The sequence below is a fragment of the Amphibalanus amphitrite genome, unplaced genomic scaffold (genome assembly GCF_019059575.1).
Source record: "Amphibalanus amphitrite isolate SeventyFive unplaced genomic scaffold, NRLGWU_Aamphi_draft 000026F_arrow, whole genome shotgun sequence".
Taxonomy (NCBI): domain Eukaryota; kingdom Metazoa; phylum Arthropoda; class Thecostraca; order Balanomorpha; family Balanidae; genus Amphibalanus; species Amphibalanus amphitrite.
In genome coordinates, this window is record NW_024881522.1 from 1,316,873 (window position 1) to 1,337,490 (window position 20,618).

The following is a 20,618-nucleotide window of genomic DNA, read 5'->3' on the forward strand; positions in this document are numbered from 1 at the left end:
CCTAAATTCGAATTCAGCTCCAAAAACTAGCCCAGAAACATGTAAAACTCGAAAAAGTGAACCGAGGTCATCGAAGGTCAATGACCTGACCTGACCTTCAGGTGACCTATACACCCACCCTAATGCATGGGACCAACATCATATCACATGTTTGAACGCTTGAAACCACGAAAAGACTACAAACGCGCGGCCAATGCGGCATAGTGCCCGCCTGTCCCAGGCATATGTGCAGCGCAGAAATTAAATAATGACGTCATAGGTCAGTGACCTAGCGTAACCAATCAAATTTGAAAATGGATATCGGATTCGGCTTTAGCATGATATTCTACCCTATAACGAATCATTTTTGGCACCGCAGCTGTGCTCATTGATTTAATTCCGCTTTTTTGAAGAGCCTGGCCCACTGTGCGCCGGCGGTGTCGCGCGCCGCCCGCCGCCGGGTGACGCTGGCACAGCCGTCAGCGCGGCTATGTTTGGTCGCTGGCGGCCGGCCAGGCGGCGGCGCCGTCCGGTGCCCGGGCGGGGTGCCGCAGTCCGCGGCCCGGGTGCCCCCGTACCACCGCACCGCGACTCGGCTGGCTGATCTCTCGGAGAGCCCGTAAGTTGAAGTGAACCGCCGCCGCCGGACGCGCCGAGCTACGAGCTCAGCTACGAGCCCGTCAGCCCCGCGCCGCGAGCTCACTTAGCCCGAGGTGTTTGTGCTCCAGGTTTTAGTGTTGGTTTGATGGGTTATGAGAATCACGGTCAGTTGCGAACGGTGAATAGACAGGTTCAGGCTCCGTGGACGTGTGATTACCAGTGACGAGACTGCCAAGGAGTCACCATATCGTAAATCGACCTGCTGAACAGATAAATATTGTTGAACGGTCCTCTACATACATTTGAAATTGCATTGGTGTGAACGTAACCCAAAGAATTTGCTGCTTCTTATAAAACACATTAAACTTTTTCGTAAATTTTAAAGTGATTTTGAAAAAGACAAATAAAAATGAAGAAAATTGGGTGCATAACTTCTTTTCTGCGACAGTCGATTATCAAATGCATATAATTCACTTAATTTGTACAGAGTACATGCAAGCTTTTCTCGCTGCGTCACAGTATGGTAAATGGTATATTTAAGTAGTTTCGTATTTCCGGGAGACACAAATTAGCGAAAATTTATTTGGATATTTTGCGCATGATTATAGTTTACGGCCGTCATTAACAACTATGCGCTTATAGACAAATAATTCCTTTGGGCGATAAAATACAAATAAATAAGTAAGTGCTAACCCTTTCCACGGCAGCCATCTGGTACATATTTGGTTCACATTTGGTGCAAATTTGGTGCAATTTTGGTCAAATAAGGTTCCTTGTGTTTCTTAAGTTATCAGATTGGGTTGCTCAGTCGCTTATATATTTGGTTTTCCAAATCATCAGACATTGTTTTCAAGTAAAACACTGAAAAATTCATTACATTAAGACATTTGTTGAAAAGAGATTTGGTGCAGATTTGGTGAGGCTTGGTGCATTCGCTAGATAACCCGTCGTGAAAACGGCTATTGTGTAACCAGTGCGTGTAAAGCCAATTCAACTCATGGCTAAATGCAAGACATAATGATGACAATCCATCATGTCCAAAATAGTTAGTTGGGAAAGTTCCAAACTGTTCGCTTTTGTTGGCAACGTTTTGAAGAGCTGGACGGTTGAGGGACTTGGCCTGGGATTTATATCCAGTGAAGACCAACTGAGGCTTTTGTGCTGTCACATACATCGTCATTTTGATGGGGCGGATCGGCGGCCCCGAGATCTCTTGGCGAACTGACCCACACAAGAATTATTTTTTAGCTGAAATGTTTAATCACTTGAAAAAAGTCTTGCCGTTTCACAATAGCATACTAGCGATCTCTTTTCAACGGAAACTGGTTTATATGTGATTTCTTTTGCTTTCTCAGCAAAGTGTGTGCGATCAACCAAACAGAGCTCTTGGATTCATGCACTTATGCAAATAGCATTGGGTCTTCTAATTTGTGTCTTTTATTCCAGGTAACTAAAACACACCAAAATGTCGGACGAAGAATACTCGTAAGTATCCACGACCTTTTGCTTTTACCTACTTATAACCGCGTGCATATTCTAACGCGATATTTATGGTGACTCTCGTTGGCATCAAATAATTAAATGGCTCTTTTTCTCAAGCACTCTCTCGTGGAAATAACTCGTGAAAGTAACCGTCTCATGTAGTTCACATTTCAAGGTTTAGAAGATCCTGCTATGCTATTGTCCACCTGTGCTTTCAGAATCTAATTTTGTTCATCACTTTGAGAAGAATAATACGCTTGCACGTATTTCACCGGCGTTTCATCCCCGTCTGTTTCAGATCTGAGGAGGAGGTGTAAGTATCCACTCCAGAGGGGGTGTAACTCCCCTCCGGAGAGTCGGCCGGGTGTAAATCTACCCTGGGTAACCCTCAGCGGGTAACCTTCCGCGGCCCTCCGCCGAGACCGTGCCTATGGCCCTGTAGGTCACTGTAGCTTGCCACCGGACGCATTGTATGTTGGTCACTTTAGGTGGCCGCTGACACCGCGCCCGACCCGACAGTGCAGTCGATGGGAGGCCCGGCCAAGGGCGCGATCCTAGCGTAGAGTATCCATGGAAGTGTGCAGCAGATCGGATTGATTTCTTGCAGTGGAGGATAGCCAACGCCCCTCAGCTAGGGGAGCTGTAGTAGTGCCTTCCCACGACCGTACTGGCCCTCAGAACCAGAGTCCTTCCTCAATGTCGTCCTGTAAATATTCATAAAGAGAAGTCCTACTATTGAATCCTTAATTTAATTATTCTTATCATCTTAAACCTTTGAAGCAGTTTCAAACTTCAATGCCACCGTACTGCACAAACTTCATTAGGAACGACTTAGGTACAAGTTTTTGAAAAATCACAATCGAAAGCCCTTCTACGTCACCTTTCAAAACAGAACAAGTCATAGAAATAAAGACAATCATATCTGTTGCATCCACGCCTCATTTTCCTACTTCTCCATCCCACCTCCACCCCGTAGATGTCAGTGACTCTGGTGGCTGATTGGCCCTCTGACATCTCTCGGGACAGAGTTGGACTGACCCCGCGCTGTGTTTGCCCGTGTATTTAGCAGCGAGGAGGAGGAGGAGGAGGAGGTCCCAGAGGCCAAGGAAGAAGAGTAAGTATACTCCAGCAGTCAGCATACTTAGAGAATGCGTCCGTGTGCCAGTCCCGCACTGCACCGTCAACCGCGGTAGCGCTAGCTGCTTCTAATGTCGTCACATGACGCGTAGTGAAATTCATAAAAACATATTCTGTTCATGCATTTGAGTCACAAAACAGTCGTGTGCAAGAAAGCAGGCAAACCATTAAACGCTGACATTGATTACATAATCTAAGTAATATTAGAATTTAGAACGTTCAATTATCCAGCAAATAAATCATAAGACATTCCCATACACCTCAGATCACCCAACAGAAATAACACAATTCATAGCACAGACACTATGTAAACACTACCATATAAATAGCTTTAAACCGTTCATATTAGTCTATATTCTAGACAAGTTCTTAGCGCTGCCTCACCTTGATGATGTATGCAGATCCAAAGCCGCAATCTCAACGTAATCTACATAAAAAATGCATGGGAAATAGATGAAAACTACACGCTCACAAAATGCCACAGCGATTACAGTATTGTAAAACGGTGTAAATGCTAAAAAGTGCTTGCGTACTATGACTAAAAAGTGACGCCAGCCTAACAAAATTTGCCCATATACCACTGCCTATAACTTTTCAACATGCAAAATTTTCTTTAGAGAATGCTGAGCTTATCACTTACTTAGCTTTCTGTCCAGTTGTTTTATCATTTTATTAAAATACGCCTATTTCAATGCACCCAATTGCTTCACCATATTTCTAGTGATCACAAGTTTTGTGATCAAAGCTTGGAAGCTGCATAGACTGAACTAACACGAGAGGCGCTACTGCTTGGACCTTAGAACTTATACAGACACCGTTAGAGACCCATTGAATAGCATTAGAATAGATCGCCCTCCCTTATAGAGTGTCCAAGTAGTGACGTTTACCCCATCTATTCACAGGGCACCGGCGCAAAAGTAAGTTAGCCTCAGCTGATTCTTGAGTTACATACAGCTGACTCTCTGTGTGTCGTTTGCTGTTTTACAACTGACACAGTTTTGTTCTCATCAAAAACACTTCTTAATTAATCGCAACTGTTTTTCGAGTATGAGGCAGAATGAATTTTATTTACACGTACATACATTGCATTCAGCTATATTTGATTTATGGTCGTTCGGTGTGCGTTGAATTGTCTGCTCAAATATTTATTTGTATGTAAACGTATTATATTACTTTATTATATGGAATTAATAACACAGTGCGTGGGGTGTTTCGCCCATTGGCGGATCCAGTAGGTACGGATTTTGCCTCTTCCAAAACTGCTGCTTTTCAAAAATGCGTCCATTGCAGTGCATGACGCAACTTTGCCGGATGTATACTTTATAATCTACCGGTCGGATCCGCCAGTGCGTTCGCCTATTAAAAACTCCGATTGTTCTTCTTCTTGTTCTCCGCAGTGCGGTTGCTGCCTTGCTTTGCCAATGGCTGTCCTATGATTCTTTCGCTGTTTGATCTGGCACTAATTTCACCTGGGTCACAATTGATGAGACACTCTCGTCTTTTTCCGGTATTTCATCAGTTGGACGCCCACTTTTGGCGATTTTTGGCGCGTTTCGATGTTGGCTTTTGAGGAACATATGCACAATAATGTCACAGTGAGGATACGCTAAGCTCCATTTTAAACATCAGTATGAATAAAATCGTCTCCAATTTTCTTTGCCGTCATCAGGGTACGGTGATAAAAATTGATATGTTTTATCGTTGTGTGAATATATTGCATGACTACTCAGCGTACAATTTTCCAATTTTACCGTTCATGTTTCACTTTCAGGCAGGAAGAGAAGAAGGAGAACATTTTCACGGTGAGCATAACAACCCATATTATACATAGCGTCATCGCTTAGATTTCATAATACTGCACGTTGCTTAACTTCAGACGCTTCCGTCAAATTATCTATCATGACATCCCCCATCCCATAGTTCGGCTGAAACCCGGGCCACCCTGCTGACATAATCCACCGTTTGACCTTGCAGCAGCGGCAGGAGAAGAAGAACACAGAGCTCGACGAGCAGCTGAAGGAGTACATCGCGGAATGGCGCAAACAGAGGGCCAAGGAGGAGGAGGAGCTCAACAAGCTCAAGGAGAAGCAGGCCAAGCGCAAGGTGAGCCTGGTCGCTGCGGTGGTGTGAGTCTTAATCATGTAGCGACTAGTGACACGATTTAAGGCGCCGAAGAGCGGTTGTTCGTTTACTTGATAACGGATAGGTATGACTTGATCCCATGCGATTGATTTCCTAAAGCGCAATTTATAAACACAAGGCGTATGGCATTATCAAGCTCACATTTTGATGTAGGCAGCATTGCCGCGCCACCACCAGTAGTTACATGCACTCCTAGACGTGTAACACGCCATTGTGTACGGACATTGCCAGGTCCTGCGCGCCGAGGAGGAGAAGCGCCTGGCCGAGGCCAAGAAGGCCGAGGATGAGCGCCGCTACCGCGAGGAGCAGGAGAAGAAACAGCGCGAGCAGGAGGAGAAGAAGCGCCGGCTGGAGGAGGCCGAGAAGAAGAGGCAGGCGCTGGCCCAGGCGCAGAAGGCCGCCGCCGGAGGAAAGGCCAACTTCAAGGTCGGCAAGAAGGACGATAAGGTGAGTTAAAAGGTCACGGACTGGTGGCAGAACTTAGCGTTTGACGGGATAGCCCAGGCTGTGTGAATCGGATGTGAAATTCAAGGGGAGCCGCATCATTATTTTGTCGACATTCAAACGCACAAAAATCAACGATTCGGCTGTTCTTGCTTTATCGGAGCTCTGCCTTTGCTTACTTTGGCGTCAGTTGCATGGTAGCTTTCCAACCACAATTTGTTATGTGTGTGTGATAAATAAATCACAAACAACGATCCGACACGAATCATCTCGTGTTTTCAGCTGTCCAACATCCAGGCTGCCAAGAACGAGATCAGCAAGACCAAGGAGCAGCTGGCAGAGGAGAAGAAGATTGCCCTCAGCATTCGCATCCAGCCTCTCAAAGTCGATGTAAGTGCTCCACATCACACTCTTGACTTTTTATTGATTTACCTACATGACATTTTGACACCGCCCAAGATGCTGAGATGCTGACACTGTGAATGCTGGTTCACTGACTCGTCTTATCCTATTTCCGTGAAGGGTCTCGGTCTCGAGGCGCTGAAGAAGAAGGCGGAGGACATGTGGAACCAGATCGTGAAGCTGGAGACGGAGAAGTACGACCTGGAGGAGCGCCAGAAGAGGCAGGACTACGACGTACGTATAGCCGCCGGCGGAGATGACACAGAGCTCGCTGCTCTATATGGCTTTGACGTTCATTGGGATATTCAAATAATGATAATTGATTATTGATAGAAAATTACATTCCAATTGTTTTTTTTTTTCAATGGGTCCTTTGCCGATAAAAAGCTTAATCTTGTAAGCGCTCTGGGGCTATTTTGCCGTTTATTTTGTAAAGGACAATGATCTAGACACACATATCCAGCTCGTCCTACTGATACCTATGCATCTTTCTATCAACGTAATCGATGCTAGTTAGGCGGCCAAATGGAAATGTGAGTGTATGAATGTCGTGTCATGCTGTCTCTTGTTTACATTTACAAGGCTGGGTGTTTGTAAGGGTTCCTTCAGGTGGGTACATTCGCCAACCACACCATTTCGCATTACATTTTCATTAAATGTAACGTATTACTTTACAGAACGCCAAGCACACGTGTACATTGCAACCCGAAACAAGCTTACAATAGCTTTCATCGTAAATCTCTTCCTCCCATACAATTAACCATTCATATTTAGTTTTGAAAAATCAATTTAATTCATATTTCAATGATTGTTTCATATTGTTACACGAACAATCATTCGTCACAACACATTGTGCTGTTCACTTACGTTTATTTAAATCTTCTCAAATAACATTTTAGCTCTACCTGAATCATTGCAGCTGAAAGAGCTCAAAGAGAGGCAGAGACAACAGAACAAACAGAAAGCCATTAAATTGGGTTTGGATCCTGAGTAAGCAGCCCATATGATCTATATCGCACGCGCGCTTGGCGTCTAGACGGTAGAGCGGTTCGGGGGATATGCCCAGGCTTCAGCTACGCTGCTCCCGTACCCGGAGTGACACACATGTAGAACAATCGTGTATTTCGCAGAGCCGACCAGTCGTGCTTTCAGTATTCAGTGCGTGTTTTGTGTGACATTAGACCAAAATAGTTAATGCTGATTTAGAAGTGGATTTCGGTACACATGTCTATAAAACTTGAAAATTGCTGGTGCATGTTGGGTGCACTTGAGCGCCTCGTTGGTCACAACTCACAATGGTGGCCAGAGCGGTCTGTCAGACCAGACCCGGGCAGCGCTGCTGTCAGACCAGACCAAATTTCCGGGCAGAGCAGCCGCGCGGAAGCCTGCGCCGCCCCCGGCCGCCTCCGGTTGTCTTCAGTGTTAGCTTGTGAAACAGTGGGAGGTGTGGCACTCGCTCCCACTGCGTCTCTGACAGGAGACTGCGGTAGTGCGGTGTGCTACCGGGGGGCTCGGCAATCCACCGAATGTGGCCGTGGTCGCGCTGGGGCCGCGGGAACAGGGCCGGCGCCTTCGTAGGCGCGGCCACCATGTATGCTAGGCTGTCTGCGCTAGACTGTCGTGTGCCAAGCGGTAGACACTATTGCAGTGTTTCTGTTCTGTAGCTTAAAGAGCTCAAAGAGCGACAAAAGCAGCAGCTGCGACACAAAGCCCTTAAGAAGGGGCTCGATCCCGAGTAAGTCCTCTCGGCCGATCGGCACGCATTGGTTCTGCGTCACAGCCGGAGTAACTAGACCAGTAGACACCCTTTTAAATTCAGTTCATTTTGGTTGGCACGATTCTCATCACCCTTGACATGCAGTGGGGTCGGCTGCGCCTAGCTACTGAAATTTTGTTTTTAGTTTACGCCAGTTTTATTTCTTTTGGACGATTGATTTGTCCTTGGTCTCGTTTGTCCTTGGAACCGGCTGTTTCTCACTCCATCTTTTATTTTCTAATATTCGAAAGAATAATGTGCTCACAAAATAATCAGTCTGAAGGCATGCTACCCTTGCAGATATTTAGTGAGCTACAAAGCCAGGAAGTTGCCAGCTGACTTGTTGGATAGTAGAGAAGCCCATTGACACCACAAAACCGCAACGGGAGGCATGTGGTTTAGTTGACTGACTAAAGAAACGCAGCTGCTCACATCAGTGTAGAGTTTAGAGTTATCATAGTGGTTTGTCTCCCCGTCTTAGCGGTAGTACAGTGCCGTAACCTCTGTCCAGTGAGTCGGAATGCAACTAAGTGTAGCTCCCCGTGCAGTCCATTCTTATATAGCGTTAGTGCATGGTGTTTTGCATCTGGGAAGGGCCGTCCGCCTAACCCACCCTGCCCGTCTCGTCCATCCCTAGCTGTGACAAGACAGCGAGTGGGAGCACACTCGTCCTCCGTGCGTCTTAGAGGTGGGCACATGGTTCTGCCGGCCTCCAGTGAGTACCCGTACTCTGTGCGCCATCGGCACATTTTGAACTCATCAATCAATAGTGTTCAGCGTCTACTTCGCAAAAAACTTCTTCGTATTAGAAACGTTGTTTGCCACACATGGTTATAATTCATAGGATTTCAGATATAGAGGGTTCTTGTTCGAAATATAGCTCAAATATCGAGCTAGTACATCTTTGGACGATTTTATAATTGTTTATGAATGTTTTAAACAAATAAAGAATGTACAAAGCCGTCACTCAGCATGCAAAAAGTACGGTGCAATGCGTGCTCGAATCTACCAGGCCGATTTGTTTTGGAAATGGTGACTGACACATCGAACATTTTCGCAGGGCCCTGACCGGCAAGCACCCGGTAAGTTATTTTCACTTTTCCTATGTGTTTGACGTATTTAAACATCAGCTGTTTTCCAGGAATTATATTTGTGGGCGTGATTGCCCGGCATAACTAAGATCATAGACCTCGAGTTAGCCTATCATTCCTATTATTCTAAGCCTATCATTTTAATATTACCACTGGATAAATCATCTTTGCTGTTTTGAATGTGTCGGGCCATGGGTATCAATTCGAGTAGGATTAGCCCAACAAAACTATTTTAGATGATTGAATTTTTAAACTGTGTAAATAATCCGATTGGGTGCCATGTCGTGTACTTTACTTATCTTTAACACGTTATCTTGCTTAAATTGATGAAGGTAAACTAATATAGAAAGACAATTCATTTAAGCCATCCCACACATTCCGACATTGTTTAGAGACACGTGTTCGTGGACGTTTCAGCCCAAAGTGCGTTTGGCGTCCAAGTTTGAGCGGCAGGTTGATAGGCGCACATTCTCCGAGAAAACCCATCTGTTCGATGGTGTGAGTGGAGTTACCGGAAGGCGTTTGTGCTGGAGTAGCCGTACACCCTTTGCAGAAGTCGTAGGCAGCGGTTCGTGAGTGTAGTCGCAGTTCAGAACCGCACGGATCGCAGTGAGGAGCAGTCAGTAGTCCGGGTGGTAGCTAGGAGTCTATCGCGCCCGGTAGTCGGCGGGAGTCTATCGTTCCAGGGTAGGTAGTCGTTAGGGGTCGTCAGGCCAGCATGCTGACTGGCAGTGTGGTGCTGTGTTCTAGCCCAAGATCCGAGTGGCGTCCAAGTTTGAGAGGACCATCGACCATCGCTCGTATGGCGATAAGATGAACCTCTTCAACGGCGTAAGTTGGCGCCAGGCTCGTGCATCTCTATCCAATATGCTTACGGCATATTTATCGGACACTAAATGTTCGACATTTGCAAACAGCTTTATTTCTATACTACGAACGGTTTCCTTGTTATATTTATTTACTGCGTTACATTTATTAGTGGTATTTAATAAGCAGTTTTGGTACAGCTAATCATGTGGAAACTAGCATGCATTTCCCTCGAGGTTTGCTTTGCTTGAAAGCAATGATGTTGTTAATGCTGTTCAATGTATCAATTTTATTGTGCCTAAAACATATACAAGTCCACCTAGAAAAGCTTATAATTAAATCCATTACTTACTTGAAACTGTTTTTTTTATTAAAGTAATATTTTTGAGGTCAGCCTTCTAAATATGATACATGCGTACACTTGAGTCTGTGCGCCGTGGTCCTCGTCGAGACTTTGCGTCTTTTTTGTGACATGTATGAACTAACTACTTGTAATGATGTCCAGTCGCTTGGTTTTCGGTGTAAAGCTTAGATGTGACTGCATGATATCACTGCTTAAGCACTGTGACTGTCATGTTTTATTTCATATATTCATAGTGCACTAACACATAGGTATAGAAGACATTTAAGCATAAAGAAACGCACCTATACCTACCATAAGTAAATGCACGGACTAAGTAAACCGATGTTATTGGTACCTATACCTTCATACTAATGAATGAATTCCTCGGATATTTTCATGATACAACTCCAAAATGCTATTTATCGAGTCCAAGGTTTGCTCCAGCGATACGGGTTTGATCAAGATAGCGCATATCTATGCACATTGACTGATTTTGCTTGACAAACACGCATATGCTTCGTGTCTCTAAAAACACCGCGCTCTTTGCGAAGGCCTGACGTGTCTAACACCTGTCTAAAATTGCCGTGGATTTCTTGAGACGCTTCGTAAGTGGTTCCGCGACCGGACTGACGGGCGGATGACACTAGCAACGTGTCGACAGGGCTGGACTGTGTTGTTCTCCGAGCAGAACGATAAGCTCTGGGAGGAAAAGGCTGACGAATGGGGCAAGCGTCCCAAGAGTGAGTGTCCTCTGTCGGACCGGTCCGGCGGGCCGCCACCGCATGAGGCCGCCGCCGGACCGGTCGCCCATAGGTGGACAACACTGTAGCGGTAGCCGCACCCGACCCCACCCGGCCTCGTGATATAGATCGTCACAGAATGCAGCCATCATCACATGGGACGTGTTACTTTCCTCATTGAAAAAGAAAACTTCTCTTCGCCTCATTGGTCCCATTTACCATTTACAACTGACGTCTTATTTCCATGAAAAAAAGCAAATACAATGAAGAAAGAAACGGTCTCCATGACTACGTTAACCATATAGTACCCGATTATCTAGAGCAGAAGACGATCCTATTTGTGCGGAATGGTTCTCTGCATGGGCCATTGAATGGCACGTCCTTCCCACCCTATATCCCCAAAGAAAACGACGAGACATCAGCTAACTTTATTTCGTTCACCGCATGTTTATTTTACGGTAGCTCCGTAGTAATGTAGAGGGCTGTATGTGATTGACAGGGCTTTGAAGCTAAGGAGAAGGAAGAACAGGACAAAATATGGACCGTCCGATTGAAGGACTTCGGTGATCGGGCAAAGAGTAAGCTACCAACAACGAGCCGGAAGCTGCGGGAGCTCCGATGGGCTGTGCATACAGCACAGAGCATGACATATACATACACTCGTAATTTATATGGCTTTGTATTATTGTCTCCGACTATGTTGAAACATTCGTGAAGACGGTGGTGCATGCAGCTGGCATGGTTTTTACTGCTTATCAGCACATGCAGGTGCAGTGTCTCACTCTCGTCGTTGAAACGTTGAAACCAAGGACAGATCCAGACGGGCAAAACTGCTCTGTCAGTTTTAAATTTCGGCAAACACGCCTTCCATGACATCCTACCGTTAGAAAGAGATAACAAAGACGGCAACCATTGTATCTCGGTTGATTTCTGGATCTGTCCTTCGTTATTATAATTAATTTAATCCGCGCGGCACTGGTGGCCGGTCCAAATGAAAAAAAAATGTTGTAACGGCGTTTTTACACCAACACAAAGACCCTCTAAGACATAGGCGGCGGAACAGGGAGGGCACCGGGGCACCGTGCCCCCCTTTAATTTTGGCATTTTAACATTAGCCCTATAGGCGCTGCATGGAAAGAATGGGACCAAAAGTCGGCAGTGCCCCCCCCCCCCTTAATTGAAGGTGTTCCGCCGCTACTGCTCTAAGACGTCTTGAATGTCAAAGCGGTGGTAAATAACTGCACCAGACTCGGTCATAAAGAAATATCGGACTGATGGGGTCGGCTGGCCGCGCCCGGTGTGTGACCTGTGTGCCCTGTGGCCCAGCGCGGCTGCCAAAGTGGTTCGGCGAGCGACCCGGTAAGAAGACCGACGATCCTGAAACTCCTGAGGAGGAGGAGAAGGAGGAGGAAATGGCGCCGCCGGCCGACGAGCCGGAGGAGGTGAGAGCGGGCGCTCAGTCAGTCAGTCAGTCAGTCAGTCAGTCAGTCAGTCAGTCAGTCAGTCAGTCAGTCAGTCAGTCAGTCAGTCAGTCAGTCAGTCAGTCAGTCAGTCAGTCAGTCACCAAGGGCTGGTCGGAGGGGTCGGATGCATGGCGGGATAACTGCAAATGGCATGGATCGCGTATGAAGAGAGGAAGAAAAGATAGATGTATATATAATACATAAATAGATAGAAAGAGAGAGAGAGAGAGAGAGAGAGAGAGAGAGAGAGAGTGAGAGAGAGAGAGAGAGAGTGAGAGAGAGAGAGAGAGAGAGAGAGAGAGAGAGAGAGAGAGAGAGAGAGAGAGAGAGAGAGAGAGAGAGAGAGAGAGAGAGAGAGAGAGAGAGAGAGAGAGAGAACTGCCCAGGTGTCCATATTACTAGTGATGTAGACACTTTAGCCTATATTTAGAATCCAGAACGTTGTTCTTTTGTTGTAGCAGTAAAAAGTCGTCCTTTTTGCCCTTATTGTTTGTGCACATATAAGAAAGGAAGGGATTATTTCTTAGATCTTATTGTACGAATGCTAGAAATAGTTTTGCACCCGCCTTGGTAGACTTGGATAAATACTAGATAGATGTCCCTGATAGTTTGCCCACCTCTACTATTGTCGTCATCTAGAAAAAAAAACATAATCATATGATTGACAATGATTCATTGTTTTTCTTTCAGCTCGAAGCGCCGGCCGTAAGTCTGGTTGACTCATTCATAACTGACACTTAAATACTGCTGGCACATGCTAATCACTTCGGTTTTGATCTTCTAACGATGACAGTTATCTCAATATATTAAAGTTGTAACAGCTTTCACTAACATTTACAGTACAGGCTACAGCACTGTCCGAAAACATTCGGTGACATCATCGAGTCGTGGGTTTGATTGTGCTTATATCATTGGTGACACGTTCAACTAATGCTTGAGAGGTACATGCTGGTCAGCTACGTTGGTTTGTTATATTTTATTTATACGTGATGCGACTGTTTTCTTTGCTTTGATTTGCTCTGTCTTGTGTTTTATTATTTTCTATCTCTCTCCGTGACTCGTTAACGCTCGTTCATTTCACACTAATCGAGCTCAACTTCATCTTTACCTTAACCCGCGCACCGACGGGGGTCTGCGCCAACTTAGTACCGACGGGGGGGGGGGGGGCGGATGACCGCCCCCCCCTGAGATCTCGAGAACGAAGCAAGATAGCGACAAGCGGTAAACGGCATCGGATACGCACGGACAAGGTCTACAATTTTTACTAAGGTCATTTTCAGGTCAGGTCAAAGATGACGTCACAGGGGTCGAAAAAGTCAAAATGGCGGCGCTAGATATGGAGAGGGTTTTTCTCGAATAACTTTCGAAGTAGTCAAGATAGGAACAAACTAAGGGCATCATCGTGATCCTCTCGTCTATCCGCATCGAATGATATATATGTTGACCTCGAAAGGTCAAGGTCAAAGGTTGACCTCAGGTCACGTGACCTCGAGGTCATCATGTATATCATTCGATGCGTCTTGACGAGCTGAACACAATGAGACCATCCGCGCGGCTGTATCTTGTTCCTGTAAGGAGTTATTGGCAAAAAACCTTTGGTGACCTTTGATGACGTCACATGACCTCACAGCTGCCCAACAGCAAAACAGACCTCAAGGTAGTGAAGGTTGATCGTATGTGAAGTCATGTATGGTATATGGGGCCATTCCGACCCGTTTTAGTGGTAAAAACAGGGAGTTGATTTTTCCCCCATTGACTTATAATGGGGAGGTCGCGAAATTGACCTGACCTTAGGTCACCGACATCAAAATTCCGAGATATACAAATTGTAGCTACTAATGACCTAATAACATCCTGCGACTTTCAAAGGCCTCCGACATCTACTGTAGCTCTGGCACGGTGACAAAGTTGCAAAAAAGTGACTTGAGGTTGGGTCATTCAAAGTGACCTGGTGACCTGACCTTAAAAGTTAGGAGGTTCAAACTTGCACACCATGTGTAAAATTGATGAGAGAATAGTCATACCAAATTTCGCGGCGCTACGCGCCGCGGTTTTCCCGCTATCCGCGAAAAACCTCAGGGGGGGGGGGCGGATATCCGCCCCCCCCGTCGGTGCGCGGGTTAACTTAACTTCATCTTAACATCTTTACCTACTTCAATGCTGGCCGTGTTACCTGTATTTAATTTCATTATTCGTTTTAGCTCCATGACAAACTGACAGATATTTATATCGAGTGAAAACTGGTGCATTTGATCAATATGCTTTCGTTGTAGAACTTTGAAGACGTTGCTAGGTACAGCTACTAACTAGCAACATCACCGAATATCCTAAATTCGAACATCATATCTCTCTGATATCCAATATCATTTGCATCAGTGCATCCCGATTATTTCGTGCTAAGGAAGACTCACAATACCTACTTTTGTGGAATTGCAGGAAGAGGAAGAAGAGGAGGAAGAGGAGGAGGAAGAGGAGGAAGAAGAAGAGGAAGAAGAGGAGGAGGAAGAGGAAGAAGAGGAATAAATTCAACCCAGGTAGTTGGCACTAGCGTGCACATCACTCACGCACTTCATTTGTTTATTTCGGAGTTTTTCAAATAATATGTAAAAAAAATGTATCTCTGAGCTGATCCTACTACCTTCAGGGAAGATAACAAAAATCGTACTTAAAATGAAGAGGTACAGCCCTCTGCAAACTGCGTGGTAGGTATTCTTTTTTCGATAAAACAAAGAATAACGCGAATACTATGCTATCGGTCACTCAAAAATCGTAACAGCAAGACGCGCGAGACTCCGCACCTTAGACTGGCATTGTCATCGTGTTCATTTTCCATCAAGTTTGGCAACAAAACCCAGAAGTTTATATTTGCCCCCAAAACAAACTTTTGCATTTTGCTGCCACACAAGACGTATACTTTGTTTAGTGATAGACCCATTCGAAGGAGTGGAGCATGGAGCATCTATTTGCAGTGAGTTCCGACCGACTGATAACATAGCCTTTGAGCTATTATCGGTTTTGTCGAAAAAAGAATACCTACCACGCAGTCTGCTGAGGACTGTACAACATATGCATTGCAATTCATTGAACATTGCCATTCTAAATTGACGAAAATGCAGTTTTGTTTCCATTTTTGAACGATCCCGTAAACCTCGTAACAATGCTCTGATGAAAGTCGCTCGCTACTCTTCGCTCATTTTAACCAAAAAACACACATATTGCTACTGATGCATGCGGAACAGGAATTGACAGGAGCTCTTCTTTCGCAGCGTATGCTTCAAGTCTGTGTACCATTGTCGCTCAACCGTGTCTCCATGTCAACTTCAACGTAACTCCTGCTACTGCCTTCTCGTCGCGGGCGCCGCGGCGGCCGATCCACTGACGTCATCAAATCGACCCAGTGACGTCACAGGCCGGCTCCGTGTCACCGCGGCGACCCTATCCCGGCTCTCAGCTCATCCAGTGCCGGAAACACACCGAAATTCATACTCATGCGCCAACGGGCGGGCGTGGCGTGCGGCCCGTGTAACACCGGTCTGTCGGTCACGTGTGAGGTCAGGTCACCCGGGTGGGTGGGGCCAGCGCGCGGCGGGACCCAGCCACCGTTCTGCGCCCCGGCCCGGCCCGCCCGGTCACCGGAGAGGCAGCCTGGGCAGCGCCCGGGCGCCCCAGGACCCCGCACGAGCTCCAGCCGCCGCGGACTTGGTGATTGCCATCAATACACATCTCGGTACGGGATACGGGCTGTCTGTTTGGTGCTGGGGATGTGGTGGGATGAAAGGCAGTGAAGATAGAAAAAGACGCAAACTGATGAAGCAGCAATCTCGCTTTCATACGAATCAATCGCTAAATAAAAGCTCACTCACCACCAGGGGCCCGGGAACGATTTTCAAGTTGGGGGGGGGGGGGGGTTAGCCTAAAATACCTGACATGATGCATATGAAACAGTGGCGTAGCTAGGGGTCTAAGGGGACACGTACCCCCCCCCCCATCGGGATAAAGGGGACCCTCGGGTCCGAGGGGCCCTGCGGCGCCATTTGACCGCTGAGGGTTAACGATGGCCATATTTCTACTCAGAAGGGCCCCATGAGGCTCGTCAGAGCACCTCATGGGCCCTAAATAGCCATACTAAGATCTCCATAAGGGTCCGACGCCGGCGTCTGAGGGCCTCTTGCGGCTTTTAAGGACACCTCGGTGATCTCCAAAGGCCCGTTACTGGCCTCTGAGAGGTCTTACCGGCCTATGAGGTGCCAGTTCTAGGGGCATTTCTCGCCTGTGATGGTCCCACACTTAATTTTCTGAGGGCCCCATAACGGCAACTGTGGGGCCCTCGTCGGCGCCTATGAGGGCCTGTCTCTAAGGACCCCACAGGACTTCTTCTGCCGGCGTAAGGTCCCCTTGCCGGTCACGGAGACTCCCTGCCGGCTTGTAGAGAGTTCGCGTCAGCAGCACTAAAGGCCCCACACCCGTCTGTAACGGCCCCACACCAGCGTCTATAGGATCCACAGGAACGCCTGTAACTTGTAAGGACCCTCATCGGCGCCTCTGAGAGAATCACACTAGCACCTCTGAGCGCCCACACCGGCACCTGCATGGCGGCCCCACACCAGTGCCTCTAAAGGCCCCTTACCGGTGGCTCTGAGGGCCCTACGCCGGTGATTCTGAGGGTGCTACCGATAACCGAAGGCACCACACAAGCCCTTAGTGTCGCTGAGCTTTAATCCCATACCGGCCCTCCGAGGGCGCCACGTCAGTGCACTCATTGCCCCACACCCCTCCATCACATCCGGAGCGGGTAAACTGTGTTATACCTATAATAGCAACGATTTTACCACCGTTGTACGTTATGTATTTCTCAAAGTTGACTCAAGCTGGACGCCGCGCTGGTGCAGTATAAAATCTGGCCTGCCAAACTTATGGCCACGATCAGACCCAAGTCAAAGCGGGATGACAATAGTCAATAGCAGATGTTGTCAAATCGATACCTACTGTATCAGCAGAAACCATTCAGATGGCAAGGAAAATGCCATGTGCTGATGCGTAGATGTATGAAGGAAACAAGAAGGAAAAAAGTCCGGAAAAGGGAGGAAAGATCTTTTATCGCTGCCTCAATGTTGAGGGGGCGCCGCCCCCTCGGCTCTCAAGTTGGGGGGGGGGGGGGCAAGCGCCCCCGCTGCCCCCCCCCCCCTGTTCCCGGGTCTATGCTCACCACAACCTTCATCAGCAAGTGTGCATATGTCATGTGAACGTATTTCAGAATGGTAAACGGAAACGATGACCGTTTGATCGCACTCGACTTTGGTGAAACCAAATATAATCAACCTAGAATCTGCAGAACATCGAGACACAAACCCATGCACGAAGAAAATCAGCTCAGCGTCAAGGGAGAGGGAGACTATAGGCGTCAAGGGAGACTATAGGCACGACTGGCACTGAATCTCAGAGCTAAACGCATGGTAGTTGATAGACTGTCCCGCACGGCACGACTGTCTTGCGGCACAGCCTACCTACTGGACGGCGATTCCTCAAATGAAATGTCCGTTAATCAATTCGCAAAGTTTTTTTCATGAATGGTTTAGCAACCCGTTCAAATGCTGAAGGGGTTGGAACGCGTCCGCATTTGCAATCAATTCGGTTCTGATTCAACAGCCTTTGCACATGTATGTATGTATGTATGTATGTATTGATCTAAAATCCATCCACATAACATGGTTTTTCAGGATTCAGCGTCATGCACAATACAGTAAAATGCAAGAAGGCGATAGGCACTGGCAGATAAAATAAGACAACTAACTGCACTAAAACCGGAATAAAACACAGCACCCCAAGATCTCAGGCTTCGCTGGCCGCCACTGCGCGGCGAAACGCGGTCAGCGTGGGCTGCTCCCTGACGGCCGGCGGCAGCCGGTTCCACGCGGCAGCAGCGCGGTAACTAAACGTTCTCTGTGTGGAAGAGAGCCTACACTTCTGCAGCTCCAGGGCGCCAGCTTCTACAGAGCGTGTGACCCGGCCAGACACCTCAGAGCGGGACACAAACATGCGGCGGATGGAGAGAGGGTAAGCTGGTATGTGGAGCGCCTTCCACACCTTCAGTAGGTCCCTCTCCCACACCAGCCGCTCCACTCTGGGCCAGCCCAGGGACGCCAGAGCCGGCCCGATCCTCTCCCGACGCCGCACGCCTGTCACGATCCGAGCACTGAAGTTGATGCTCGATTGATTTTCGACACGTGAGAGTTTTTGGATCCGAGTGAGTTGATTTTTTGTGGTTCCGCCCCACACCGAAATGCAGTACAGAATGTGAGGGAACACGTGGGTCTCAATGAGTAACTTTAGCGTTTCCTGGTCAAAATGGTGGCGGAACTTGGAGAGGGATATGAGGAGGGCATTGCACCTCCTGACGATGTGACTGATGTTGGCGTCCCAGGCCAAACACGAGTCGACAGTCACCCCCAACAATTTGATGGTTGGTGACGGTTTTAAGACTGACTCAGCTATGCAGATATGGAAGTTTTCGACCTTGCTGAGAGTCTGGCGGGTTCCGATGAGAATGAAGTCGGTCTTTTGAGGGTTCATTTTAAGAGAATTTGAGCTAAACCAGTGTTTCATGACATCCAAGGAGTTTTCGACACGTTGTTTTAGTGATGCTAAATTTTGAGGGTCAGGACGCGAGTGATCGAGCAGCTGGGCATCGTCAGCATATGCGATCATCCGACAGTCCGGTAGATGGCAGTGCAGTGCACATGTCTGATTCATACTTTTTTACATGAAATTATACGTAGGGCCTAATTATCATCTCATGTCGTTTACATTAGACATCCTCTCATGGTTTTCAGTGGTATGTTTTCGGTTTCAGCCGCGACACTAACAAATAGGCGAAATCACCGGAATCGGCCTTCATGGAAGTGGTAGCTATTCAGCGAGCAAAACCCTTTTCCTTTTCCTGATATTTAGACGGACAGGCACCATTTGCGCCATTCGGAGACGGCATCGAGAGAATCTGAATGGGTGTTTGCGCGATGGTATGTTCAGAGACGTTCAGAAATAGTTCACTTTTTAACATGGGGTTTTGAACTGGAATAGCAGTTCCGTAGCTTGAGCTGAGAATGCATTAGGCTAAAAGTGAGATAACTATATCTACTTCTGGGTTTTTAAGTTGGTCGATCCTTCCCCCAGTAAAAAATCCGTGGCGACTCCCCTGTGGCCTTCACTAAGTAAAACTACTTAGCCGAGTGACTTACAACGATAAAACTTCATCTTAGAAACGACGAAGATCAAATGTCATTTGATCTAGACATACTCGCTCTTTACTCCCTCCCCCCCCCCCCCCCGGTCGTCAGAATTCATCATTCAGACCCAGCATGTGTCGGCCGACTTGTGACCCCCCCCCCCCTAAACGTTCCCCTAGATCCGCCCTTGTCGCTATGTAGAAAACCAATGCATAGATCCGGCGAGGGTTATATTTCTTCGTGTGATCATGAGAGGAAATGCACCCTCTGGACCCTTTAACAAGGTATATTTAGAAACAATGCTAAGAAGTGTCTCCGTTATCGCATCCTCTTACTCACCAAGTAACAGTAATCAACAATCTGCAAGTCAGGTGCTAATCCGCACCTGGTAACCGATAGAAGAGAGGAAAAGAGACAACTGGAGAATAAAAGCCGCACGCCTCAGCCACGGCCCAGAGCAGTGACTACTTTCGTCGTTGACACTTGACTGACAGTGACAGCAGCGGCAGCATGACACCGCCGAGCAGACCAGTCCTCGGGGTTCCTCTCGCAGCACTGCTGCTTCAGATTGCTTACGGTGAGTTTCGGCTTTGAAAGGTATAATTGTGTGCTGAACAGTTACGGATAGGCGATAGCCAAATGGCACGTCTTATCGCTAGTTAGGAAATATGTATATGGGTTACAAACATATTCATTTGAACTTGAGTGTACCGACATGACACCTTAAATCAACATGAACTAGTTATGCCCGAAGAAGATTGACCAAAATTAATCAATTATAATAATACTATTTTTCATCCTCAGGACAGTCAAATCCTTCTCCTCTAAGCCTCTAGCCCGGTGAGCCAGGCTGGACGGCTATCTTCATGCTAGATTCATGCTTCATGCCTTCATTCATGCCACATTCACGTAACCCTAACGAACAGGGTTACGTGCAGTGGGCCGTGGGGTGACCGGCAGTGGGGCTGGGTGGCCTGTTCCATTCCGGCATGTTTTCGCTCTGTAACTC

The 20,618-nt window shown here is 47.2% G+C and overlaps 1 protein-coding gene across 23 annotated transcripts; it reads left to right on the top strand.

Annotated features, from left to right (window-relative positions):
* The first annotated feature begins 456 nt into the window (after positions 1–456).
* Positions 457–16,121, top strand: LOC122363673 (troponin T-like). 23 transcript variants are annotated; one of them, XM_043333240.1, is made up of 18 exons: positions 498–598; positions 2,026–2,064; positions 2,360–2,374; positions 3,128–3,175; positions 4,101–4,115; positions 4,970–5,000; positions 5,173–5,301; positions 5,572–5,787; positions 6,067–6,174; positions 6,307–6,420; positions 7,106–7,176; positions 9,003–9,024; positions 9,451–9,531; positions 10,845–10,923; positions 12,250–12,365; positions 13,077–13,091; positions 14,823–14,920; positions 15,653–16,121. In XM_043333240.1, the coding sequence occupies exons 2-17, from the start codon at positions 2,045–2,047 to the stop codon at positions 14,907–14,909; spliced, it is 1,167 nt and encodes a 388-aa protein (XP_043189175.1). In that variant the 5' UTR covers positions 498–598; positions 2,026–2,044; the 3' UTR covers positions 14,910–14,920; positions 15,653–16,121. The 23 variants fall into 23 exon arrangements, 22 of the variants coding, with proteins under 22 accessions (XP_043189312.1, XP_043189175.1, XP_043189181.1 ...); XM_043333246.1 differs by lacking the exon at positions 10,845–10,923 and adding an exon at positions 11,423–11,501; XM_043333255.1 differs by lacking the exon at positions 9,451–9,531 and adding an exon at positions 9,784–9,864.
* Positions 16,122–20,618: the final 4,497 nt, after the last annotated feature.